Genomic DNA, 26,807 nt, shown 5'->3' with positions numbered 1-26,807 from the left:
AATTGATGTATACATTTGTGCTTTTGCTTGTAATTTGGGAAAACGTCTTTGGTTGGATTTGTACAATTGCTTAACCGTGTAAATGAACACCAACTTTTATTAATTATATATTTTAAAACACGGTGGGAAAAAGTCAAACATGGTTTCCAAGTCCGCTCCAATATATCTATATATATTAATTATTTGTTTCTTTTACGTCTTCTAATTTAATAATGCCAATCAATTACAAATGGGTTGGTTGAATATATATTTATTGATAATTGATTTGTTAATTAAAAATAAAAAATTAGAATAATATAAGGCATCAATTGATGATTAGTGATTAAGTTTGAAAAAGTCAAAACATAATTTTCGTCCACTAGCAAACAGAATAGTCATAGATCTATCTATCTATCTATGTTTTGTTTATAAAAAAAAGATGGTGAGCAAGACCAAACCTTAATTAAATTCTTAAACCCCATTGTTAGGATTGAGTCAACCTTAATTCAATTGATTAACATTGAAAATTGAAAGGTATTTCATATTTATTTAAAAAAATCTTGATAATTTAATTAATTTTGTAAATGAATTAAAAAAATAAGGGAGACCTTATAATGGGTTGAATAAAAAAATTTCAAATAACTCGGTCGGTAGATGGGAAAAGGAAAGAAGGTTTGATTTGACTCCTCTACCTCTAATAATAAAATGATTTGGGTCTGCTCTTTCTTTTCCATTCCAATTCTATTTCCACCACGTAATTTCTGATAGTCAGCCGCTGCCTGCAGCAGCGCAAAATCAAATAGCGTTCCCTAACTAAACCTTTTTTCTCTCCTCTTCATCAATCCAATCCAATCCAATTCTAAGTTGTATTTTATCCAGTTTGAACTCAACGATTAAGCCCCTAGTAGATGTATAATCAATATCATTCAACTCCTCCTCCTCCTCCTCCTCCTTCTTCCGGCATCCATGGAGGTCTCTTGGAAGTTACAGGTACCTTACATCTTCTTCTTCTTCGTTTGTATGATATTAGTTTATTTGATGTTTGATGATGATGGATGGGTATTAAATAAATAAATATAAAAATACAGTTGTGGGTTGTACGAAGCTGAAAGACACGGAATGGATATCTCGGCAAGATCCATACGTTTGTGTGGAGTACGGTAGTACCAAGTTCCGCACCCGCACCTGTACAGGTACGTAGTAGTTAGGTGCTAATTCAAACTTAAATCTTTTTAAATCTAATTAAATTGAATTGAATTGATGATTTAGATGGACATAAGAATCCAACTTTTCAAGAAAAGTTCAATTTGAAGCTTATAGAAGGGATAAGAGAGATTAACGTTCAAGTCTGGAACAGCAATACCCTTTCCACCGACGACTTCATTGGCTCCGGAAAGTAAGTATGTATATTTTTATTCATTTTACTTACCTTACTTATAATATTAATTCATTCATTCATTCTATTGTAGGATTCAATTGCAGAAGGTTCTATCTCAAGGCTTTGATGACAACAGTTGGACACTCCACTCCAAATCTGGCAGGTAATTAATTAATTAATATACATTAGTAAGCAGAAGAAACTAATCATTCATTCATTCATTTCCTTAATTAAAATATTTATGAGAATTAGTTGTTGCTTGCAGGTATGCTGGTGAAGTTAAACTTATAATGCACTTTGCAAATTCTCATTCTCAGAAGCCAACTGCTGCATCAGCTCCTCCTCCTCCTCCTCCTCAGCCGCAGTACTATAATTACTCTGCACCACCACCACCATATCCTACTCATATTCCGCCACAAGTTCCGACTAATTACAATTCATACCCACCAGTTTCTTCATCATCATCATCATCAGCTTATAATTATAATAATCCACCAAATTACCCTTATAACCATTCTCCTCCAGTAGTAACACAACAACCCTACTATTATTCATCATCATCAGCACCAGCAGCAACAGCATATCCTCCTCCTCCACCACCTACTGCCTCACCAATCTACCCCCCTCCTTCAATCTATCCTCCTCCTCCTCCTCGTCCTTACTACTAAATCATCATTCATCATTATCATCTCAGTATGATTCTGTGTTTGTTAATATTGTTTTGCCTTTTTTTCATCATTTTGACAGCTAGCTAGCTAGCACAATCTGTACTCTTTACATTTGTTTGTTTTTTCTTCATGTATTAATTATATAATATACATGTATTGCTGTTGATCATTAAAACCCTTTTTTTCTTTTCTTTTTTTGGAGCTGGGCTGGGCTAGGGGGGGTTAAACACCGAGTGAGTTATGTAATAAGAGAGAGCTAGCTAGCTAGTTCCTCTCCAATTCTTCTTTCTTCTTCTTCTTCTTAACATTAATTCCATGCTGCAGATATTGTCTGGTTTTAATTGAACCACTGATTTCAAGGTTTTAATTTTGCATTTCAATGTGAAAGTTAACTGATAAGATTGGAATATATAGATCATCAAACCCATACATACACTTTCTAAAAAGTAAACAAATGCTGCAGCAAGACCCTGAAGAGCCTGGCTTCGGTTGAAACTTGAGTCCACGTACCAATTAATTAATCCCTTCTATTCTCCACCAAATCAACATTTTGTTTTCTTTCTTGTTAACTTGTATTCTTATGGGTTGAATTTTCTCCACAACTATTCATTCAGAAAGATTCTCAAAAAAAATAAACTTAATTTATAATATACAGATAATTGGATACTTTGACTTCATTTGAGACATGAAATAAGGATCCATGATTAATTGTATAGCTAAGCTAAGCTTAGCTTAGCTTGCTAGCTGGTTTACTCTTAACATATCTTAATGAGTAAATTATGATTACTTCTTCACTTTCTAATCTAACCCTCACCAATTGCTGCATAACTTAACTAACCTCAATTATATATTATTATCATTCATTTTTGTTTATGTGTGTGGCTGAGCTCTGCTGGTCAGATCTGTTTTAGGAAATTAAGCTGCTTATTGACAGTTTTTATCTGTTGTTTGGTGCGTGGTTATTTAAGTCCCCAGCAAATGTAAACAAAAAAATGTTTTGATTCTTCAAATTTGATGATTCCACACAGACACTGTTACACCTTTTCATCCTACCATACCAGATTTTGAATTCATAATTTGGATTTTATTCAAATAATCCAAAACAAACTACTAGTGCCAAACAAGGTCCAAGAGTGAAGAGTATGTTTTAAGGGATACCAAACGGCTCCTAACTACACTGCCTTAACAAATATATATGCTGAAAAAATCCCTCATTTTTCTTTCTGTTTCTGAGGAGAGAGACAAATAAAATGTCTAAAATGATGTCCGCCCTACTTTTCTTATTTGTACAATGAACAACAATTCTCTTCTTACGGGAAGAAGATGGAAATAAAACATCATGAGCATCATCATCATCAACAGGACACAGGTCATCCTCAAAATCAGACCATGTTACCGCTTGATGCTCTTTACTGTGAAGAAGAAGAAGAACATTATTGGGAGGAGAATGGGGTAGTAGAAGTGTCTGTCGACAATAATAATGGCCCTTTGCTCTTTTCGGAACAAGATTTGTTCTGGGAAGACGAAGAAGAGCTCTTCTCTCTCTTCTCAAAGGAGCAAGAGCAGCAGCAGCAGCAAGTTCATCCTACTAATGGACTCTGTAGCAGCAGTAGTACTATTATGGACTCTGTTCTCATTCTTGCTCGAAATGAAGCTGTTGAATGGATGCTTAAAGCAATTGCCTTTCATGGATTCACTCCCCACACTTCCATCCTCTCAATTAACTATCTTGATAGGTTCCTCTCTAGCGCCCATTTTCAGAAAGACAAGCCATGGATGATTCAGCTCTTAGCTGTGACATGTCTCTCTCTAGCTGCTAAAATGGAAGAAACCCAAGTACCTCTCCTCTTAGACCTTCAAGTATGTGAGGTAAAACAAGTGCTCTGTTTTGATTTACCCTCTTCATTAATTGATTAGATTGTTCATTTTCATATAGGTAGAAGACATAAAGTATATGTTCGAGGCAAAAACAATAAAGAGAATGGAATTGCTTGTGCTTTCTGGTCTCAAATGGAGGATGAATCCAATCACCCCTCTCTTATTTCTGGATCACATGGTGAGGAGGAGATCACTTGGGTTGAAGATTCATCTTCAATGCCAGCGCCTCCTCGTCTCTGTTGCTGCTGGTAATGAATGTATGAATTAACTAGCTGTTTGATGAATAATGTTTGTATAAACTATGTATATAAATCGTTGTAGATTCGAGATCCGTTTATTTTCTACCATCGATATTGGCAACTGCAACAATGCTTCACGTTATCAGGCAAGTCGAGCCTTGGCATGCCCTTGCACATCAAAGCCAGCTTCTGGGTGTTCTCAAGATCAGTGATCAGGTAAAAAACAAATTCAGTTTATTTATTTCAAGAAGGGGGAATTGAGTTATTTGATTACACAGGAGAAGGTGAATGATTGCTATCAGCTGATAATAGAGATTTCAAACAGAGGAATCAATGGAAATGACGAACAGAGGAAGAAGATGGTCAATCCTGGGAAGCGGAAGTATCAAGAAATTATTATTACAGGCAGCAGCCCGAATGGAGTTATTGATTTGTCCTTAGTCTCTGATGAGAGTGATCAGAGCTCCTCCTCCATTGAAGACGACTCTGGAGAAAAGATGGGTCCCTCTGTTTCTTCTTTTTCTTCTTCTCCAGAGCCTCTTTTGAAGAAGAAGAAGAAGAGCCTGCATGTTTAGTATCATTCATGCCATCAATAAAGATTAATAGTATTCATCTCAGTTATAAATGCCATGACAGTCATCTTTTTCTAAGCTTTTCTCTTTCTGGAGATTTGTTATTTGCATGACAAATGTCTCTCATAAATTCAACCCATAAATATTTCTTAATTTCTGACTGTCCTACTACATAAAAAAAATATATATATTTACTTTATTTTAATAATATTCAATACTAAATCTTTCTAAATAATTGAGTGAAAACTGAAATTAACTTTTAACATGAATATTACATTTTTTTTAAATTTTATTTTGAAGATGGTCCATGCAAATGCAATGATATTATAAAAAAATATTAAATTTATCTATTTTGGCTGAATATGACTATTGCATATTGGTTGTTGCTTTTAAGGATGGTGGTGGGCTCCTACTGTTGTGTTAAATGATACCAGTAATGTGTTGTCTCCTCAAAACCAATAATTGTAGAATAATATCATCATTAATTTTTTATTTTTCATTTTTTCAAATTAATAAAAAACATCATGATAGAATCAATATCATTATGCTTGAGTCTTTGACTATAACATTTTGACCCAATGTTTCATTTGCTATTCCCATTAATAATTCACTAATCTTAACAAAGTCTGTATTCTTATTTAATATTGAACACTTCTAGTTTGATGAAATGATTACTTGAATTTAATCAGAATAACCTCTTTTTCATTTCATTAGTTAAATAATCAGTATTTAGTGGTATGAATAGTATGATGGTGGGTTAAGGCAATTAGAATCAGATAACTTATTGAGGATGGTAAGCCCTTTATTAGAGGCATCTTTGAGCTACTTAAGATATATATAGACTAACATTCAATTCATTCATCAAATTACCCTCAAATAAGGAAGTTGAGGATCTCAAAGGATGATTGAAATAAAAGGCCTCCTCTACAACAAATGATCGAGCTAATTTGGTTAGTTAGTGAAATGTAAATTAAGATGTTTCATTCTTAGTGCAATTAGTCTCCTATTATCTCAGGGAACGATCAGAGCCGACCCTTAAGTTAGCCCAGCAAGCCAATGGGCTAGGACAGACCCAACCCAGGACAGACCAGCATCTCAATCCTGTTCAAATCCCTTTCTTTCTCTCATTTTCTTCCAAATTAGGTAATTATCTCAGATTTTGCTTTCAAATCTTGACATTGAACACTTTTTATGCAATTCTGTCAATCTTCCAACTGCTGTCTTTTAATGAAAACCTAAAGACATTAGCTCTATGTTTATTTAAAAAAAAAATTTGAGAATAGGGCAAACCAAACACCAGGGCCGGCACACAGGCAATGATCAGCACTAATCATAATCTTAACTAATAATGGAGATAATTAACACCCTCACCCTTATCTTCTGTGTGAGTCTCATAATTGCAAAAATCATATCTTTTAAGTCACATCCTCCATATAAACATTGAATTAATTGCATTAAATGATGTCACTTTCTGTTGTATTGTAAATCTTAATATATAACTAACTAGCTAGGAAAATCAATTATGTATTTGTTCCTCCATTTTTCAAGTCTAAGTAATAATAATAAGATGACAATTCACTCCTAACCTTAATAATGAAGATAACATCAGAACCATTAATCCACACATATGAAGAAGTTGAACCTACATAAGATTAGAAGAAGGAAGCAGTCTAAGAATCAAGAGATGTATTAAAAGCAATAATAATGATTGAAATGAAGCAGCGGCAGCAGCATCATCATGGTTCAATAATATGTGAGTATAGATGAAGCTTCTTCAATAAATGAGTTGGTAAGTTATGGTACGTACTTAGATAACAATTAAATAAGTAAAGTGTATCAGACTAGCAAGCAGGCAAAAAACAGAAAAAAAAAAAAAAACCCATTAAATTTAGCTTTAGCTGTAGGAGAATAAGCCTAGCTAATGAGACAAGAACTATTAACCTTAAATAATGTTTCTTGTTTCCTTTAAAAGATGAATAGAAACCGTTTTCTGCATTTGAAGAGATAAAGGAAGACCGGATGCATTAATTACAGTGATTTGGGCTGATGTGGTCCTGAACAGAGACCGAGTAGTAACAACTGTAGTAGTATTATGAGGAAGATGGATTCAGATTTTTGTTAAAGGAGGTAACAATCAGCTTGCAAATACCATTACTAACCTTATTGGGTCTTAACGGCAATCCTAACGAGGACATTATGTGTATTTTTTGCAAAGACATTTCTGGTTTAGAGTCAATTTTGTAATGTGTACAGCTCTTCAGGGGCTTAAATTATTAAAAGGGTTTATTTCCATCAAAGAATACCAGTTACTGCAGTCCGATCCAATGCCTTGAGGCAGGCAGGCAGGCAGCCGGCAGCCATTAGAGCTAGCTGAAGAAGCAAGCAGCCATGTCCAATTTCTCTTTCTTCTCCATCTTCATCATTCTCATCTTCAGAGCCATCACTGTGCAACCTTTCACTCTCCCGTCTGACGTCATTGCCCTTCAAGCTTTCAAGGCTTCCATCACTCCCTCCTCCATTTCACACTACTCTTGTCTCTCCTCTTGGAACTTCAGCTCCGACCCATGTTCTTCTCCCCGTGTTACCCATTTTACATGCGGTCTCCAATGTCAAACTACTTCCATCCCATTTCGCGTCACACGAATCACCCTCGATTCCGCCGGCTACTCCGCCGTCCTCTCACCTCGGATCTCTGATCTCACGCAACTCCTCGTTCTTGATGTATCCTACAACAAATTCACCGGTTCGATTCCGTCTTCTCTTTCTACCCTCTCCAACCTCCAATCTCTTGTTCTCCATTCTAATTATTTCTCTGGTTCTGTCCCTCCTTCAATTGGGTATCTTAAGTCGCTTCAACTTTTGGATCTCTCTCACAATTCTCTTTCAGGGTTTTTGCCCAACACATTGAATTCACTCTCTTCCATGACAAGACTCGACATTAGCTTCAATAAATTTACTGGGTCATTACCCGCTCTTCCCCGAAACTTAATTGAACTAGCAGCTATGAGTAACTCTCTATCTGGGCCACTATCCAAATCGTCCTTCGACGGGTTAACTCTGCTTGAGGTAGTTGAACTAAGTGCGAATTCGTTCAACGGCGACTTAGAAGGATGGTTCCTACTCTTACCTTCACTGCAACAAGTAAATCTTGCTAATAACAGCTTAACAGGGGTTGAGATCAAGAAGCCGACCGCCTTAGACGGCAGCAGCCTTGTAGCCATTGATCTGAGTTTCAACAATATCGACGCGGCATTGCCTGCAGAGCTCGGCAATTATCCTGCTTTATCGTCTGTGTCTCTAAGATACAATAAGTTTCGCGGGCCGATTCCTTCGGAGTTGGGGAAGGATTTAAGTTTGAAAAGGTTGTTTCTTGACGGGAATTTTCTAAATGGAATCCCACCGGAAGAGCTATTTTCCAGTAATAGGACGATTTTCGGTAGCTTAGGGGATAACTGCTTCCAGAACTGCCCTGCTTCTACGCAGCTCTGTTCAAAATCGCAAAAACCTCAGTCGATTTGTCGGCAGGCATATGGTGGGAACAAACTGTTTTAGAAGATTAAGGTTGATTGCGGTTGCGTTTGTACTGTATTTTTGTTGAGATCAAATTCGGGTTGTAAGCATAGTGTATCTTGAGTAATGTCTAAGATTCTGAATTCTGACCACAAAAAGCTTCTTAGGTTTTCATTAAATAAATTAATGAACATGATTGAAAGTAAAAGCCATTGAAGAAGTTAACATACAGATTCTATTGTATTCAACAAAACAAATCATATTATGTAAATTCACAAGTTTGCTTGCTTGCCTGCCTACCCTCATCAGCTCTTTGAGGAAGATTGAAAGATAAAAACAGCCGTTAAAACTCCAACCAAGGCAGTGACTGATAGAGCCACGATTGGTAATGGTCCTGTTAGCCCAAAATTCTGCATGAGAAACGTCAATACACTCAGTTCAAACAAGAGTTTCATGATCATCTGAAGAAATCCACAAAAAATACCTCCAAAAGGCCCTTGCCGGTGGCTATCTCAACTGAAATAGCAACAGCAAAGCCAATCATTGCTGATCTGCCTAGCCACACATCTAAACCATTGCTGGTTTGCTCGGATCTTATGGAAATCGGAATAGCCTTGGACGCTGCAGCATAACTTCTTACTTGAGATGCTTTCCAGGTCACTGAAGCAATACATGAATCGATCTATTACTATTACAGTACACTATGCCATACCCAAAACCCACAATTCTCAAACTCTCTAGCAGACATAAGAACAGAAGGCCTATAGAAATAATACAATTTTATATGATAACATACCAATTGGAGAACCAGTGGAAAATGCCGTCCTAAACCCTGCGAAATTCGTCAGTGGAAGTCGAGGAAGGGCAGAGGATCTTGCTGAGCAAATGCCTGCAATTATGAGACTTTCATATTATTAAAACAAAATTACATAAGCACGGAAAGAGAGAGGGATGAGGGTGGGAGAACCATGGACAGAGGTGTACAAGGAAGACGAAACTTGAGCCATGGACAACGTCGGAAAGAAAGAGAAAGAGATGAGGTTTGGGGAGTCCGAATTCTGCAGTTTTAAAGGCCAGTTGAGAGTAGACGTGTCAAAATTTGAATGGAGCAAGACGATATCTTTTGCCTTTGTCCACTCTAAATATCATTCCTTCCAGTTAGAATGGAGTGGAAATAGTCATTACACCTTATCCCCTTCAGCAGAACTGTTGATCAACCAGCAAAGACTGCATTAGACCAACCATTGCATTTCAAATCTTCTCTCTCTCCACTGTGAGCGGCCGGCTGAGCTATTTCCTCCTCCAACTCCAAACCCATTCCATAAAATACAGCCGTGATGTCTACATCTACATGGATGCCAATCAGGACCCAATACCTGCCTGAGACCCTTTCATTCAGTAAACACCCATCTATCTCTCCTTCCCCGGCCTTTCACTCTCATCCTTATCTGGGTACTAATTTCTTGAAGCTCAGAGGTCATGGATTGCTACATCGCCATGGCATACTCATGCGAGCCGCCGAGGACAAGGCTCGAGGAAAAGGGTTGGAGAAACAGATTCAGGTTCAATAACAGCATCTCGTCCTTTTTTTAACCTTGATCACGCTAATGGTAATAATTTTTTAATCAATGTTGCCTAGAAGTACCCTAGTATTAAGTTTGTCTTATGTTCAATGTTTAGGAAATGGGAAAAGATAACCTCTTGGCATAAAATACACTTTCACTATCTGTTGGTAAACGTGAGGAAGCTATTTTCATGTATATAATTCACCAATCATGTAATCTGGGGTTGGTAATGTTAAGTTTACTCAAAAGAAAGACAAAGACATGCCTTGTATTATTGTTTTCTTGAGATTCATTCCAGTTCAAATAATCCAATTCGTTTTGTCTTTATGATATTTCTCTTTGCAAGGACAGAAGCTTCCTAATTGTTAATTATCCAAAGAAATGGAATGTGCCTATAAATTATGCATAAATTTTTCAGAATAATGGGTTGCTGTTTCACCATGATCAAAATTGATATACAGGAATTGACAACATCTTATGGGGAATGTGACCCGTTATGTTCAGTCGACGATGCAAGCTCGCAATATTTTGAAGACACCTACCAACCCAAGTCCGATTTTCTTAAAGCTCTTGTAATTTTCGCAGCAGCCCTTACTGGAGCACTTGCTATTAATCAGTCATGGGTTGCAGCCAATCAGGTCCTTCTTTCCTTCCTTCTTCAGAGAGATGATTCTTGAATAATGTACAAATAAATTGACTAGGTTTTCAATACAGGATATTGCTATGGCATTAGTATTTGGACTCGGATATGCAGGTATCATTTTTGAAGAATCTCTGGCCTTTAACAAAAGCGGAGTGGGCTTAATAATGGCTGTGAGTCTGTGGGTTATCCGTAGCATTGGGGTATGTACGATCTGATTCGAATCTAAAATCTTGTAATGGTGAAAGCATATATATATGATCTTCTTTTTTTTTTTGCTTTTGTTGCAGGCTCCTTCGACGGATGTTGTGATTTCAGAGTTGTCTCGTGCTTCTTCTGAAGTAAGTGAGATTGTATTTTTTTTACTTGGTGCAATGACTGTTGTGGAGATTGTGGACGCTCATCAAGGGTTTAAGCTGGTTACTGATAACATAACCACTAGAAAGCCAAGGGTTCTCCTATGGGTGGTTAGTAGTTTCAATAAATATAGTGCTTTATTCTTGATTATCTGATTTGTTTAACAAAACAAATAAAATAAATGCAGATTGGCTTTGTGACTTTCTTGCTTAGCTCAGTCCTGGACAACCTTACTTCGACAATTGTAATGGTTTCCCTACTTCGGAAGCTGGTACCTCCATCTGAATACCGCAAGTATGTTCAAGTCTCTGTTTGTTTGCTACTATAAAAAGTAAAAAGGGTTTTTTAACGTGTTGATGTATTTGTAGATTTTTGGGTGCTGTTGTTGTGATTGCGGCTAATGCAGGTGGTGCTTGGACTCCGATTGGTGATGTCACGACTACAATGCTATGGATTCATGGTCATATTTCCACTCTACAGACAATGAAGGTCTGTCTCATCTTGTGTTAGAAGAATTAATCATAACCATTGCATTCTATTGACAATTTCAAAAAACATCTTTTTTTATGAATCTTTTCTTTGTAAGATAATGCAAAAATATATCAAGATGGCTCAATCATCGTTATCTTGATCCTTAAACGCATCTTGAATCCTCTTTTTCCCTTGATTTGGTTTGATCAAGCTTCTTTCTTTCCTCCACAGGATTTGCTAGTACCATCTTTGGTTTCTTTGGTGGTTCCACTTGCTCTTATGTCACTTACAAGGTGCAATTTCATTGTCAGAAAAGGGGGATTTGAAAACCAACCAGATTATAACTTATTAAAAGAAATGAAACTTTTTGAATTGTGGTTATAGTGAAGTTGATGGGAAGGGACAAGAAGTTGCGTATGAATTGACATCTGAAAAAATGGCTCCTCGTGGACAGCTTGTTTTCGCTGTTGGAATTGGATCTCTCATTTTTGTCCCGATTTTCAAGGCTTTAACCGGCCTACCTCCATTCATGGGCATGCTGCTTGGACTGGGAGTCCTTTGGATTCTAACCGATGCCATCCACTTTGGAGAGTCCGAAAGACAAAAGCTTAAAGTACCACAAGCTTTATCCCGGATCGATACTCAAGGAGCTCTTTTCTTCCTCGGAATCCTTCTCTCTGTCAGTAGGTATGCACATATATATATATATAGTTTCTATTATGTCTGTCTATACTCAGCCATCTATAACTCTGTTTGTCTGTCTGTCTGTACACAGCCTGGAGGCAGCTGGGATATTGAGGGAATTGGCGAACTATCTAGACTCACACATTTCCAGCGTTGAGGTGATAGCAAGTATCATAGGGGTGGTGTCGGCTATAATAGACAATGTTCCATTAGTTGCAGCGACAATGGGTATGTACGATCTGAACACATTCCCGCAGGATTCAGAGTTCTGGCAGCTTGTTGCATATTGTGCCGGTACTGGTGGATCCATTTTGGTTATCGGCTCAGCTGCTGGAGTGGCGTTTATGGGAATGGAAAAAGTCAACTTCTTGTGGTACTTGAGAAAGGTATATTATTATATGCTTCAGTTTGTTTGGTTTGTGTTTGGTTTCTACAAAGGTAAGCTGGCTCTTAAAATTTGTTGTTTGTGCAGGTGAGTGGATTTGCCTTTGCTGGTTATGCGGCTGGAATTGGAGCCTATCTGGCTATGCATAATCTTCACTTATCCCTTCTTCCAACCACTGTAGCTCAAATTCCTTTCCTTTTTGGATCATAATAGCTATAGATTGTCTAGGAGAATAAATTTCTTGCAGAAGATAAAAGCCATAGGAATGGAATTGGAATGGATTGAATTGGATCTCGTGGGTCAGAGAGCTAGCGAGCGAATGCATATTAGATCATTGTTCGCCACCATGATGAAGACTTGTCCAAGATCCATGTATGAATGTAAAAGAACCCATTACAAGGAAGAATCAATAGATGATGCATGTTGCTTGTGTTATATTGTCTTTTTAACATATATATCAGCAGTCAGGGTTGGATCATATAAAATTTGGAGTCCAAATGTTAATAATACAATGAATAAACAGACCCAAACATTTATCTGGGGGGGGGGGGGGGAAGAAATTGCAATCCTCCCCTCTTTAGTCAAAAAGAAAATCACAATTGTTCGATCCACCTTTTGCTTTCATCATTTTTAAGGTAATTTGTCAAGGACTTGTACAATTTCCCTCATGGAAGGCCTTTTCTGTGGGACCAACGAAACACAGTCCAAACCCAACTTAAAGCATGTCAAGATGGCATCTTTCCTCCCTTCCACCTCACCCCTGATCGCCACGTCAGCCATCCTCAAGACTCGGTCACCTTCCTCCATCGTCACCGAACCTCCGGCCCACTGGGCCAATTCTCTGTCGGAGATAACCCTCCCGGTTAGAAGCTCCAGGATTACAATTCCAAAAGAATAAACGTCCCACTTAGCATTTGGTTTGAGATTCTCAAGGGATTCCGGCGCATGATAAGGAGAAGTGCACCCCACAAATCCCGCCGAATACGGGCTGCTTGCCGCCACAGAGAGATCGTCGTTTGAGGCGGAGGATCTCTTGCTTCCAAAGTGGCGGGTGGCTCCGCCTGTCGCGCTGCTGCGACGGTGGTGGCGGCCACCACCGGTGATGAGACGGTTAAGGCCAAAATCGGAGATGACGGCGTCCATGTCGGGTGTTAAGAGGATGTTGCTGGACTTGACGTTTCCATGCACGTGTTTCTTATCGTGAATGTATGCTAACCCACGACCTATCCCTCTTGCTATCTTGAGCCGCACTTGAAACGGTAGGTAGCTCGGAGAAGATCCCATTTTTTCTGACAAAAGATTTATTAACGTAAGATTAGTTTTTTTTTTTAAGAATATATTTGGAAACTGTGTCTGAAATCTATTCAATATAAAACATGATTGATTAATATATTTAAGATTACCAGCAGGTGGTGGTACCACAATCACGTGACTGTACTATTATTATTATTAGATGTGATTCAAATGGAGGTAGGTCACATGAAAGAAAGAGACGGAGAAGAATAAAGGCAGCTACAGTCCAACCAGACCGGCCGGCAATGGAGGCTTATGGCAACAAACAGAAAAAGGCAGCTACATCACGTGCTCTCTCTCTCTCTCTCTCCATATCAATGCTTCAGAAATAAGTGATTTAGGAATTTGTTGTAAACTAAAAATTTTCAAATAATCAATTGAAATCGGAATATTTGAATGATTGCAAGCAATTTGCATGTTGTTAATGGAGGAGATATAAGAGTGAAGTGAGCTTACTATAACCAGTAATGGTGGCGAGACTGCCATTGGAGACATAATCACTGATAACGAGCTTCTCATCTTCTCCCCAATAAAACCCACGAACTTTCACCAAATTGGGATGCCGCAACTTAGCTATTGCCCTGACGTGACTCTCGAATTCTCTCATCTTCACCACCACTCCTCCCTCCCCGATTCTTCTGACTGCATAAGCCGTCCCATCTCCGAGCACCGCCTTGTAAACTATACTTGGACCCATCGACCCTAATATATAAGCAGACGCCTTCAGCAACGTCTCCTGATCCAGCTCTGTTTCTCCGTCCACCATGACCAGCAACCTATCGTCTTTCTTAACAATTTCACCGTCGTTGGTGGCATTACCGGCTGGGACATGAAAACTATCAATCCCATTGTTCTCATCGCTCTCAGAGCCTGTTGCATCCGATGTATCCTCTCCGTTTAACATGCTCAGGCAAGACCATCCTGCGATACCTTTTGAATCTTTTGGCGGATCTTCTTTGACTTTGCCATTGCCATTGCCATTGATTTCCTCTGTTCTATTCTTCTTCTTCCATTGATAGACGTAAAAGATTACAACAACGAGCAACCCTATTCCAGCTAAATCTCCGACGGCAATTCCGACTATAGTACCTGCTTTCAACTTGCTCTGTTGCTGCTGAGAGCCCTGATCAGTGCTTCCCGATTGAATCGGCCTAGGAATGGCGGCAATGGCTGGAGAACTAGAACTACTTGAAGTGACATTTGGAGGAACGGTTAGAGTTGATGGAATTGTACATTGCTTCTTCAGCGGCCTTCCGCAAAGATCCGCATTTCCGGAGAAATACTCTGTCTTTTGGTTCAACAATGACAAAGCATCCGGGATTTTACCGGTAAGATTATTGAACGAGAGATCAATAGAAGCATTCGCCGGAATCTTCTTTGCGAAATCCAAAGATACGGATCCGGAAAGCCTGTTACTAGAGAGATTCAAGAATCTTATATTTTCTCCTCCAAAACCAGTAGGCAAAGATCCGTTGAGCAGATTCGAGGAAAAGTCCAGAACCTCGACGGACCCAAAACCTGCCGGAATACTGCCTGAGAAATAGTTGCTCCTGAGAGAAAGAACTGTCAGATTCTGAAAAGAAGCCATCTTTTGGGGAATACTTCCACCCAATGCATTGTCCGACAGATTGAGTAATTTCAAGCCGGTTGATTCTCCGGCTGGTTCCGGGATTTCGCCGTAGATCATATTATTAGCTAGAGAGAGAATCTGGAGCTGAGAAGAGTTGAAAAGTGTGGCAGGAAGAGTACCGTTGAGGAAATTGTTGGAGAAATCAAGGGTCTTAAGATTAGGGAGAAGTCCTAAATCTTCCGGTATTGAGCCCAAAAGCTGAGAGCTTGGGAGGGACAAGCTGATGACCCGGAACATGTCTGACCACCCGAGTGGACCCTGTTGTACTTGGACACATATGACACCGGTCCAGCTGCACGGGGTCTGATCGGCGTAGTTCCAATTGTTAAGGACAGAGAGAGGGTCACTAAGAACAGAGTGTTTGAAAGAGAGCAAGATAGTCCCATCGGAGTTTAGAGCGGATGAATGAATCAGAAGGAAAAGGAAGAAAGCCAAGGTCCTCCAATGGCTGGAGATCTCCCACATCATATCGTCACTTGAATTGATCACATTATTTGATTTGATCTTCTCTTCTCTTCGTCTACATATAACCACTATCTGTGATTCAGTTTGGAGCAAAGTATGGGGGAGAGTGATTTGCAATGGTTATGAAGAAAAGTGGAGCAGAGAGAGAGAGAAAGAGAAAGAGAAAGAGAGAGAATGAAAAAGGTTGTATCTTTGATTTCTTTTAATTGATGGGTCATATAGTATAATGATAGGGGTTACTTTAGTTGAAGTAAAACAAGAGAATTTGGAGTGAAGTGAAGTAGGGAACACGGGCATCTCATGGTTTCACATTTCCTAATATATCTTTCACCTACTGTTCTATTTCTTATAGGCATTTTAGTCGGGCTTATGATTTTAATATTTTATGTCAGAAATCTCATATAGATAGATAGAGGTTAATATAATGGTAAGTTTCTGACATCGGGAAACTGAGAGAGAATGCATGTCTGTTGTCAATGATCTCTTCTTCACTTAGTAGTAAACAACTGTTTTTTATGGCTTACTGAATAAGTAAGAAACAAACTAGACATTTGTAAAAGAAAGGCATGGAGAGGAAGAGGAGGGAATCTTGAACATGATCATCAGCTACAAGACAGACACTTGGCTCCTAAATGAACTGGACCCTCAACAAAGTCTTTCCACTATGTATATAATAATGTTCTCTGTACCTGTAATTGACTTATGTTTTTATACTTGTAGTTGTACAAATTGCATTCATCATCAAAACTTATATAAATAAGTTCCATAGTTTGCCCTCTTACAAACGGGAATGAGAATTCACGATTATTGGCGAATTCTATACATGATCACTATATGAAACAAGCCGATGATCTAGTCAAGGCAGTAGCAATACCAATTCTCTCAACCTAGCTAGCTCCTTTCTTGTGCATGCAATGTCAAAAGTTAAAGATAGAAAGAATGATGGTCATGTGTTATTTTCCCTCCATTTTAGGCTTTTACGTATCTAAAGGGATCCCAAAAGCTAAAGTAGCTAATAAAGCTTTAAGTGGTTCAATTCCACCAGGATGACAGCCTTGGAAAATTTTGTTTTAGAAGGAAGATCAAACCCACTTGGGTTCTCAAAAAATAAATAAATAAGAAACCCATTTTGGGTAGTATTATATGAAACTTAAGTTCCTTTCAGAGAACAAGTTTTTGCCATGTTCAGTCAATTGATGGTGATTCTATCTGAATTTTCCGCCTTGGGTATTTATGCAGCGTTGTCTGTGAGATCATTATTCGGGTTCATCCCAGCTCTCGTGGAGAAATAAGAGGTGGTTAGAACTTAGAACAACAATGCACCACCATGACCTCCCATTTGAGTCTTTTGTTGTAAATGTGAATAAAACATTGGGAAATATCCCAAATAAATAAATGAACTAAATGGGTCATAGTAAATATTGTAGTAAAAGGGGTAAAATCAAAGGACATTATTATCTATAAAGTCCAATGTCTTGGGAAATGGGCGCCATAGTGAAGGATGATGGGTTGGCCTAAACCAATATGAATGATTAAAACTTTACTGATAGTGGTGTTCCCCCTTTTGTCCTCCAAAGCTAAGAAACAAGACAATAACCTGAAATGGTAAACTTGTTTTCAATTTAAAGACCCAATAATATCAATTCCCTTATCATTCCCTGCACCTTTTTTAGCCAACAGCCCCCCCGTGAACTACACAATCTCATCACACCGACGGAGAGAGAGACCCTCTCACCAAGAGGCAAGAACACTATCCATGTAGCCGGGTCCCCCTAACTTCTGAGTCACATGTAAACACTCATATGATCTTGAAATCCATTAATTTTTAAGAAACCAAAATAATTAGACATTTAGACTATCACTAAATCCTCATCATCATCATGTTGTTGTCCAATGTGTGTTTTGTCCATTCATCCCGAGAATAGCCCATGTGAGAGTTTGTGTTTAATCTGAAGTCTCAAATCTCTCCTCCAACTACAAGTCTTTAAATTATATTAGTTCATCATCTCTTGAAATATTTCATTTATGTCATCAACAACATTTTAACAAACCTGATACTTTTCATTTGACAAACAAAAAATGTCTGGAAACAAGATTACAGGATCCTAAAAATGAGAGCAGAAGAACTAGGGCAATTACCATGACTCTCTAATGCTTTGTCCCTTCACCATCATCTGAATCCAAATCATCATCCGAAGATTCTTCTCTCTTTTGTTCTTCCCCACCAGCAGTATCAACTTTACTCTTCTTCTCCTTCTTCTTTTGCTTCTTCTTTTGGCGTTTTAACCGCTTCTTTGATGTCCTTTCCTCAGCAGCTTTCAGTCTCTCATCCCTTCTAGCGTTAAATTCTGTCACTTCTTTTCTTTTCCGATAGTCTGCATCCATCCTAGCCAGGCGGTCCTGTTCTTTCCTTCTCATTTGACGATACTGCACAAAATAATAGTATTCTATGGCAAACAACTTCTTTGATATGGAAATAGCAACTTGTATGCTTGGGTGAAAACAAAATGAACTACTAATCTAAACAATTGAAAGGTGAAATCTTGCAGTTTGACACTCATTTTAATCTCACAGGCTTCAATTGAAGATATCCAGCAAATCAATAACTCCAACGAAATCCCTTTCTATGTAAATTGTGCTATATTTCAAACATTAGGTTCTGCAAATTTATCCCCCAAATCATATCAAAAACCTGCAATTTCATAAATGGTCGGGGGCTAATTGAATGTGCATCAACAAATTCATGAAGTTCAGGTGTATGTCAAGCTGAATACGATAGATCACTCAAACCAATGATATATTGTTACGCATACAATAGATAGCTTACTTATTCATGTCGTCTAGATTGAATAGATCAAGAGAAAGAATTTGTATAAATCTGTACCTGATGAAAGTCTCCGGAGCCTGAACCGGCAGAACTTCCAGAAGTATTGTTGACGCGAACTGGAACATGTTCAAGAATCCGACGAAGTTTGATCTCCAGGTCCTCATCCTCGGGAGCTGGCGCCGGAGGAACATACTCAACAAGAGCGCTCGAACCGGACGTCGGAGGTTTCGGAGGTAGTGCAAGCTTACGGTTTTCCAGATTCAAATCACCCTGCCCTCCTCCTGCCACCACCAACTGTCTTCCCGATGATGACATACTGTTGTAGAAACCCTAAATTCCTAATCTACAGATATAAATCACCAAGTAATATTATTTATTTATTTTTTAGCTAGAAACTATACTATATTATAAAAATAAAAATAAAAACATTAATAAAATTAAATAAGTTCGCTTTTTGATCAAAAATAAAATAAAAAACTATAATATTTATCAAGGTGAGCAAAAACATTTAAACCCAAAATTGGGGGACATTTAATCTTTAATAATACTTCAAAATCATACCCTTAACAAGGGTTAATCTTAAAGATCAAACTTACTCATGTAAGTCCAGATAAGTCATTTTTCTTTTATTTAAATAATGTTCATAAATAATCAAAGTTTATAAGTATTATGTTTAATGTGAAGTGTATTTTTTTTATATTAGTTTAAGTTTCTTAAAAAAAATTAAGTTAGGCTAAACTCGAAACTCTCTAATTCACTAATAATAACACAAATTTGAAATGTGAGCTAAAGACATTTTGGCTTTGGTTAATTTTGATTTGCTTATTTAAAAATTAATTTTAGATTGTGTTAATTTTGATTTGCTTATTTAAAAAATAATAAGTTAACTGAATTATCTCAATAAAATAGGTAAGTAGGGGGTTATCTCAATGGTTTAGATTCACGGTACAACTTTTATTTTTTAAATAGTTCTCATAAGCTTACAAACATTGAGTTATTGTAATACCAATAAGCTAATAAGTGTTCATAAAATCATTCATTTAAGTTAATAAAAAATATAATTATAGTAATATATTTTAATGGGCTGAGTTGGGTTGAATAATTATAATTTGGGCTATTAGATTCTTGGACTAGATAGCTTAATGGATTAAAAAAAAAACATTAAGAATTATCTAACATTTAGACTAAGTTAAAAATTATCTTAATTTGTCTCTAAATTTTTCTTCGTGAAAAATTATAAAAAAAAATATTACTCAACTCTCAAAATAATTTGATGTGTGACACTCTCTATCAAAACTCACAAAATATATGTGATGAATGCATAATTTTACAAAATAAAAGGGTAAATTAATATGAAAATTTGAAAGTATTCACAAAAAATAACCGATTGATTTTGCAATACTAAATACAAATGAAATTATGAAATAAACTTACAAGTGTTCAAAAAATCATTCATTTAAGTTAATAAAAAATATAATTATATTAATATATTTAAATGGGCTGAGTTGGGTTGAATAATTATAATTTGGGCTATTAAATTTTTGGTCTAGATAAACATGTATGGCAAAAAAAAAATAAGGTCTAGAAACTAGATAACCATGGATGAAAATAAATAAATAAATAAGTTAACCTTTAGACCAAGTTAAGATTAATGATCTTATTTCTTCTCTAAGTTTCTCGTGTTGTGAAAAGATTATAAAAAATATATTACTTATATCTTAACTAGGTTCAATATCCGATTGAATTCAAATTAATCGAATTCGATATTTTTTTTCCGGTTTTCGAATCGAAGTTTAAATCGATTCAAATTCAAATACGGTTTTCGATTTGATTTTCGAATTTGGGTTTTAACACGAAAACCAAACCAAAAACTGAATTAATTTATTTTTATTATATATAATTAAATAATTATATATTAAATTATCACGAGCCACCTAGTATATCTATAAATTACTCTTCGATCTCTAATATTTTTATACAGGCCAATCAAACCATAACCCTTCATTCTCCTTTTCATCCCTCTAGGCGTCCACTTTCCTGGTCCTTTCATTCACTCACCTCATCTCTAAGACTCTTCACATATTTAAGTAATCTCATCAAATTACTTCATTGTTCACCAACAATGTTTTACTTCTGTCGTTCAACCGAACATTGAAAATCAAAGGTAAGTCACTAAAAATAGTTTGAGTGATTTTTTTTATAGTTTAAACTTTTGGTAAATAAGATCTCTCTAACTTGATTTATTATTCTGAGTACGAATTTTGATTTGACAATAAAATTATAAAATAAAATTGAATTTGGTTCGGTTTTAATAAAATTTATTCGAATTCGGTTCGGTTTTTGAATTGGCTAAAAAAGTCGAAGAAACCAAAAACCATTAGTTGTAGTTATCTCAAAATTCGACAAAGACTAATTATGTCGGAACCAAATGTTTGGAATTTTAAACTTTAGAGGCACGCCCTAGAGTTGTAGATAGTTATCTCAAAAATAAAGAACAAAAAAGGAAGAACGATTGATAAGTGTATTAGACCATTAGTTGAGGAAGGAATTTAACGCCTCATTAATTGTTAGTCGGCTAATATTGAGAATCAATAAGTTGTTGCGCCCGAACACATCATAAGACCACACATAGTAATGGATAGTACATGGATTCAATTGTTTGAAATGCCAACTAACGTGTGGAATCATGATCTTTTTAGTCGAGCCAATAATGATCTTGAGAGATTTAATGAGCTCAATGAGAACACACAATTATTGTAGGAGACCGATGTTAGAATGGTGGTGTACGACTCTGATTTACATATTCGTTACTCGGAATTATCCATCTGTGTTGATAACGGAACACACACGTATAAGGTGATGGTAATGTTCTATTATTGTGTATTTTTCATCGGGAACAAACACATGAAATCCATCTATTTTAGAGTCATCGAATTCGTTTAGGCAAACGAGCTAGTCGATGATAACCTCATTTTGTGTTGATCGAATTCGTATCGCCAACATTGCAGATGTTGAAAGGCTAGTAATTGAGATGACAAATTCATAGAGATTTAATATGGGCGTGAGGGATGTCGTGCAGACTGAGGAGGGATTAATGATTCAACGAGTTTTTATGAAGATGAGATCGAGTATCCATCTTCACAACTCTCGGGTTGCGATGTCACCCGGATGTCGAAAAAGGAGAGTATGGGTAGGTGGTGGAATATCAAAAGTTGAGGGCATCAACCACCATCCTACTTCGGATTTGTTATCCAAACAAGAAGTAATTTATCAGGTAGAAAAGGATATTGATCACCTATGGAAGACATGTCCAAGCCACACCTATTAGAATAATTTATCATAAAACTCTCTCTAAAGGAGGTTCTTGAATTATAGACTAAAGTGTAGCCCATTGTGCGCGAGATCCCACTAATTTTGTATATTTTTCATTCAAGTCCTTCTTCATCGAACAACTACCAACATTGTCAGCTGAAGAAACTAAATGATTTATTACAGGGTTATATGCAAGAGAGAAAGCGTGTCTCGAAGTCAAAAAGTGTTATTCCGATTAGATTTTATCAATGATTAAAAAATTATTATTTTGAATGTTTATAGAATCAATGATAATGTGAAAATATTTTCTTTTATATATTATTTTAGTGAGATTAAAATTCGAAAGATGGATTAGTGAATTGTAAATGATCCATGTAATTGATAGTTGTATGATTAAGAGTCTCTTAATTCTATACGGGCATCTCGTGAGATTTTTGTGACATTATGAAAAAAAACTATATTATGGTAAGTCGTTGTCGTATGTGTTATAAAAATGTGAAATCAATGACTCATTTACATTTGTATTGTCAGGGGTGACTAATATATAAAGTCTTTATGGAGTATAATTGAGATTCACTAGGTGATACTCGAGTTTTTGGGTAGTTGTTGTGAAGTTTGGATTTAAGCGACTGATATGACAGAAATACATATTTGGGTTACCATCCCAATTATTTTTTTGTTAATCTATCTAGTTTGAGATAAATCGTCAAACCTTCAATAATTATAGTCGTCCGATACGTATTATTATTAATGCTAACGCTTTCTAATATTCGTTCTAAAAAGTCGGTGAAATAGGTTAAAAAGTTATTAATTATTCTTAAGGATTTATGAGCTCGATAATCTGTTGGGTAATGTGTTTGTATTATTATTATTATTTTTTTTTATTTTTAATATTTTATATTTTTCATGTCATATTTTGTCGTTGTGTGCATCGCCAATTATTATCATTTTTAATATGCTTGTACCATTTAAAAAATAATAGACAGATAGAGTAGTGATTCTTCCCGAATGCATTTATAAATTTATTTAGATTATATTCAAACCCTTCTAACTCGTCATACTTTAGGGTCGATTCTGAGTATAAATGCACCCATCAAACACTTTTGCTGTTAGGATTTGTTTCTCCCAAATCCGACCTACTTGAAAACAATCGGTAAAAAAACACAAGAAAGAAGAACACAAGAACACACAGATTTATAGTGGTTTACTCAAATTGAGCTACATCCACTTCAACCACCACCAGATTTACTATGAAGAAGAAGGAATATAGAGTTTTTGCCTCACACTTTATCTCTCTAGAATTCTGTCTACATAATGTAAACCCTTAATAATCACATATTTTATAGGGTAAACATTCAGGTAATAAACCTAAATAACTTTGGTCAGTCCCAAGCCCAAAACCAAAAAAAAGAAAACCCAATAAACTCTAATTAATAATGTAGAGTTTATTATAAGTGTAGGCTCCATAACTCAACAATCTCCCACTTGGAGACTAACTTCATCATCTCTCGATCGGTAGTGGCTTTCCATTCGGTGTCTTAACGAAGAAGACCAACTGAAGTTGCACACAACTTCAGTTTCTCATTTGTCACAGCTTTCGTCAACATATCGGCTGGATTCTCACTCCCGGGAATCTTCTCAAGAGCTAATACTCCATATTCTAAAGCTGATCGGATGAAATGATAACGAACATGTATATGCTTCGTCCTGCCATGATAAACAAGATTCTTTGTCAAATGAATGACACTCTGACTATCGCATCGCAACACACTTCCCTCGTAGTCTTGACCCAATTCTCGCAAAAAGAGTTGTAACCACATCATTTCCTTAGCAGCTTCTGTCACAGCAACATACTCTGCCTCACAACTAGAAAAAGCAACAATCTTCTGCAATTTTGAAACCAACTGATTGCAGTACCTCCTAGAGTATAAATATACCCTGTTGTACTCTTCCTACTATCAACATCACCACCATTGTCAAAATCAACATATCCTTCCAAACCCATATTAGACTTTCGAAAACACAAAGCGAGACCCGTACTTCCTCTTAAGTATCGTAGTATCCACTTTATTGCTTCCCAATGTTGTCTACCCGGGTTGCTCATGAATCTGCTAACAACTCCCACTGCATGTGCTATGTCTGGTCTTGTGCAAACCATCGCATACATAATACAACCAATGGCAGAGGCATACGGAACAGTGATCATGTAATTTTTCTCCTCCTCTGTTGAAGGTGACTGATCTTTAGATAGTCTGAAGTGACTAGCTAAGGGGGTAGTAACTGGTTTTGCATCATACAAGTTGAACCTGCTAAGAACTTTTTTCACATATTCTTCTTGTGAAAGCTTGAGAACTTCTTCATCCCTGAAAATTCTCATCCCAAGGATTTGTTTAGCAACTCTTTCTTGAGTTTGTTAATCTCATACAAACTTGCTCCAACAATCAACATGTCATCAACATAGAGGAGCAGAATAATGTACGATTTATCAAACCTCTTAATATAGCAGCAATGATCAGCTTCACACCTTAGAAAATTGTTACTTTTCATGAAGCTATCGAACTTCTTGTACCATTGCCTTGGAGCCTGTTTCAAACCATACAGACTCTTCTGAAGCTTACACACAAGCTCATCTTTTCCTTTGATTTCAAATCCTTCTGGTTGTCGCATGTAAATCTCTTCATCTAAATCACCATGAAGAAAAGCAGTTTTGACATCCATTTGTTGAAGATGAAGGTCTTCTTTCACAACCAAACTCAAAATAGTTCTGATTGTCATCAATTTAACTACTGGAGAGAAGATCTCATTGTAGTCAATACCTTCTTTCTGTTGAAATCCTTTCACAACCAATCTTGCCTTGTACCTCATGGTTTTATCATGTTCTTCTTTAATCCTGAAGATCCATTTGTTGTGAAGTACTTTCTTTCTATTTGGTAGCTCAGTGAGCTCCCAAGTCTGATTCAACATCAAAGAGTCCATCTCATCTTTCATAGCAGACTCCCACTTAATCGATTCATCAGATTGTATTGCTTCCTCATAACATTCAGGTTCACCTCTATCTGTCAACAAGATATAGTTCAGAGATGGAGACCACCTCTCAACTGGTTTTCGATTCCTTGATGATCTTCTCAACTGTATAACCGGCGTTTGTTGATTTACCTCTAAGGCCACGTTCTCAACGATTTCATCTTCAACAACACATTGTTCTTCTTCGACAACCGGTATATATACAGCTGAAAATTGTCTCAAATCGACTGTACTAGTCTCTTCCAACTTGGAATCACCATCTGATGTCTTTCCAACACAATCTTTGTAGAGAACCTGTTCATTGAAGATAACATTTCTGCTACGAATGATCTTCCGATTTTGATTATCCCAGAAACGATAACCAAACTCGATATCACCATAACCAATGAAAAAACATTTATTAGACTTTGGATCAAGCTTTCTCCTATCACATTCATTAATATGAACATATGATAAACATCCAACACTTTCAAATAAGACAGGTTTACCTTTTTATTGCTCCAAGCTTCTTCAGGAATTCTGAATTTAAGAGGAACAAAGAGTCCCCTGTTTATCAAATAGGCATCAGTATTTATAGCTTCTGCCCAGAAGGTTTTAGGCAGCCCTGCATGCAATCTCATGCTTCTAGAACGCTCGTTCAATGTTCGATTCATTCTTTCAGCTACTCCATTCTCTTGAGGCGTTCGGGGAACAGTCTTCACCATACTGATCCCATTCTCAGCACAATACTCTTTGAAATCTGAATTGATATATTCACCTCCGTTGTCGGATCTCAAGCACTTAACTTTCTGATTTGTTTCATTTTCTACCAAAGCCTTCCACTTCTTGAAAATAGCAAATACTTCAGACTTGTGCTTCATAAAGTAAACCCATACTTTTCTTGTTGAATCATCTATAAAAGTCACATAGTAGTATGATCCGCCAGTAGAAGAAACAGGTGCAGGTCCTCACACATCAGTGTGTACCAACTCTAGTCTTTCTTTCTTGAGCTCCTTCCCAGTTTTTAAGAAACTCACCCGTTTTTGTTTTCCAAGAATGCAGTTTTCGCATAACTGATGTTCAACAGACTTCAGTTCTGGAATCTGTCCATTCTTCAAAAGAATTTTCATCCATTTTTCACTCATATGGCCCGACCTGCAATGCCACAACTCACTGTTCTTCGAGTCATCAACTACAACAGCAACTGTTTCTCTGCAAGTTGAAGTCGTGTATAACGTTCCAGTTTTGTGACCTCGAGCAACAACAATTGCTCCTTTAGTCACCTTCCACGCACCATTTCCACAACTGAAATTGTGACCTTCTTCATCAAGTTGTGTAACAGAAATCAGATTGCGCATTAAACCTGGAATGTGTCTCACCTTAGTAATCTTCCAAATAGAACCATTTGCCATCTTCAATTTGATGTCACCAATGCCAACAATATCCAGTGGCTCACCATCTGCGAGATAAACTTTCCCACAGTTTCCAGCCACATATTTCTCCATTAATTCTTTGTGAGTAGTGGTGTGAAAAGACGATCATGAGTCCAAAACCCATGAATCTATCGGGCTATCAACAGACAGAAGTAATGCATCAGTGACAGATTCTGTAACAACGTTGGCTGCATCATTTTTATCATCACCATTTTTCTTCGGTGCTTTGCAGTTCCTCTTTAAATGACCCTGTTTACCACAATTCCAGCACTCAAATGTCCGCCCAGACTTGGACTAACTCCTCCTGCTCCTTGACATAGATCTGCTCTTACCTTGGTTGAAATTTCTATCATTACATCTTCCCCTGTTTTCCACATTCAGAGCAGAACCTTTGAATATTTCACCAGAATCAATTTTACGAACCTCTTCAGCAAGAATACGATCTCTAACTTCAACAAATTTCAGTTTAGCATTTCCAACTGAATTACTAATTGCTGCCCTCATAGGTTCCCAACTAT

General features: G+C 36.9%; 7 protein-coding genes across 9 annotated transcripts; 4 read left to right on the top strand and 3 right to left on the bottom strand.

Moving 5' to 3' along the window:
* The first annotated feature begins 633 nt into the window (after positions 1-633).
* LOC124910391 (toll-interacting protein-like) lies at positions 634-2,332 on the top strand. The gene is made up of 5 exons (XM_047451024.1): positions 634-969; positions 1,068-1,172; positions 1,249-1,375; positions 1,449-1,520; positions 1,623-2,332. The coding sequence occupies exons 1-5, from the start codon at positions 888-890 to the stop codon at positions 2,023-2,025; spliced, it is 789 nt and encodes a 262-aa protein (XP_047306980.1). The 5' UTR covers positions 634-887; the 3' UTR covers positions 2,026-2,332.
* Positions 2,333-3,175: 843 nt separating this feature from the next.
* Positions 3,176-4,870, top strand: LOC124910326 (cyclin-D3-2-like). 2 transcript variants are annotated; one of them, XM_047450959.1, is made up of 4 exons: positions 3,176-3,885; positions 3,962-4,151; positions 4,225-4,358; positions 4,421-4,870. In XM_047450959.1, the coding sequence occupies exons 1-4, from the start codon at positions 3,349-3,351 to the stop codon at positions 4,715-4,717; spliced, it is 1,158 nt and encodes a 385-aa protein (XP_047306915.1). In that variant the 5' UTR covers positions 3,176-3,348; the 3' UTR covers positions 4,718-4,870. The 2 variants fall into 2 exon arrangements, with proteins under 2 accessions (XP_047306915.1, XP_047306914.1); XM_047450958.1 differs by having other exon boundaries at positions 3,176-3,894.
* Positions 4,871-6,933: 2,063 nt separating this feature from the next.
* LOC124945482 (leucine-rich repeat receptor-like serine/threonine-protein kinase BAM2) lies at positions 6,934-8,371 on the top strand. The gene has a single exon (XM_047485928.1). It carries the CDS (start codon positions 7,103-7,105, stop codon positions 8,264-8,266), a length of 1,164 nt encoding a protein of 387 aa, XP_047341884.1. The 5' UTR covers positions 6,934-7,102; the 3' UTR covers positions 8,267-8,371.
* LOC124945483 (stress enhanced protein 1, chloroplastic) lies at positions 8,371-9,343 on the bottom strand. The gene is made up of 4 exons (XM_047485929.1): positions 9,192-9,343; positions 9,021-9,113; positions 8,709-8,884; positions 8,371-8,634 (listed from the first exon to the last, which is right to left on the bottom strand). Exons 1-4 carry the CDS (start codon positions 9,229-9,231, stop codon positions 8,530-8,532), a joined length of 414 nt encoding a protein of 137 aa, XP_047341885.1. The 5' UTR covers positions 9,232-9,343; the 3' UTR covers positions 8,371-8,529.
* A 63-nt stretch (positions 9,344-9,406) lies between these two features.
* Positions 9,407-12,777, top strand: LOC124945481 (sodium/proton antiporter 1-like). 2 transcript variants are annotated; one of them, XM_047485926.1, is made up of 10 exons: positions 9,407-9,786; positions 10,251-10,427; positions 10,504-10,632; positions 10,720-10,896; positions 10,974-11,080; positions 11,155-11,275; positions 11,489-11,550; positions 11,642-11,944; positions 12,033-12,327; positions 12,414-12,777. In XM_047485926.1, exons 1-10 carry the CDS (start codon positions 9,562-9,564, stop codon positions 12,534-12,536), a joined length of 1,719 nt encoding a protein of 572 aa, XP_047341882.1. In that variant the 5' UTR covers positions 9,407-9,561; the 3' UTR covers positions 12,537-12,777. The 2 variants fall into 2 exon arrangements, with proteins under 2 accessions (XP_047341882.1, XP_047341883.1); XM_047485927.1 differs by lacking the exon at positions 9,407-9,786 and adding an exon at positions 9,817-9,834.
* Positions 12,735-16,047, bottom strand: LOC124945480 (probable LRR receptor-like serine/threonine-protein kinase At4g37250). The gene is made up of 2 exons (XM_047485925.1): positions 14,076-16,047; positions 12,735-13,615 (listed from the first exon to the last, which is right to left on the bottom strand). Exons 1-2 carry the CDS (start codon positions 15,715-15,717, stop codon positions 12,957-12,959), a joined length of 2,301 nt encoding a protein of 766 aa, XP_047341881.1. The 5' UTR covers positions 15,718-16,047; the 3' UTR covers positions 12,735-12,956.
* A 1,674-nt stretch (positions 16,048-17,721) lies between these two features.
* On the bottom strand, positions 17,722-18,886 carry LOC124945579 (PRKR-interacting protein 1). The gene is made up of 2 exons (XM_047486036.1): positions 18,599-18,886; positions 17,722-18,141 (listed from the first exon to the last, which is right to left on the bottom strand). Exons 1-2 carry the CDS (start codon positions 18,854-18,856, stop codon positions 17,863-17,865), a joined length of 537 nt encoding a protein of 178 aa, XP_047341992.1. The 5' UTR covers positions 18,857-18,886; the 3' UTR covers positions 17,722-17,862.
* Between the last annotated feature and the right edge of the window lie 7,921 nt (positions 18,887-26,807).

The sequence above is a fragment of the Impatiens glandulifera genome, chromosome 7, assembly GCF_907164915.1.
Source record: "Impatiens glandulifera chromosome 7, dImpGla2.1, whole genome shotgun sequence".
In the NCBI taxonomy this organism is placed as follows: Eukaryota; Viridiplantae; Streptophyta; class Magnoliopsida; order Ericales; family Balsaminaceae; genus Impatiens; species Impatiens glandulifera.
This window is presented reverse-complemented; position numbering and strand designations above follow the sequence as displayed.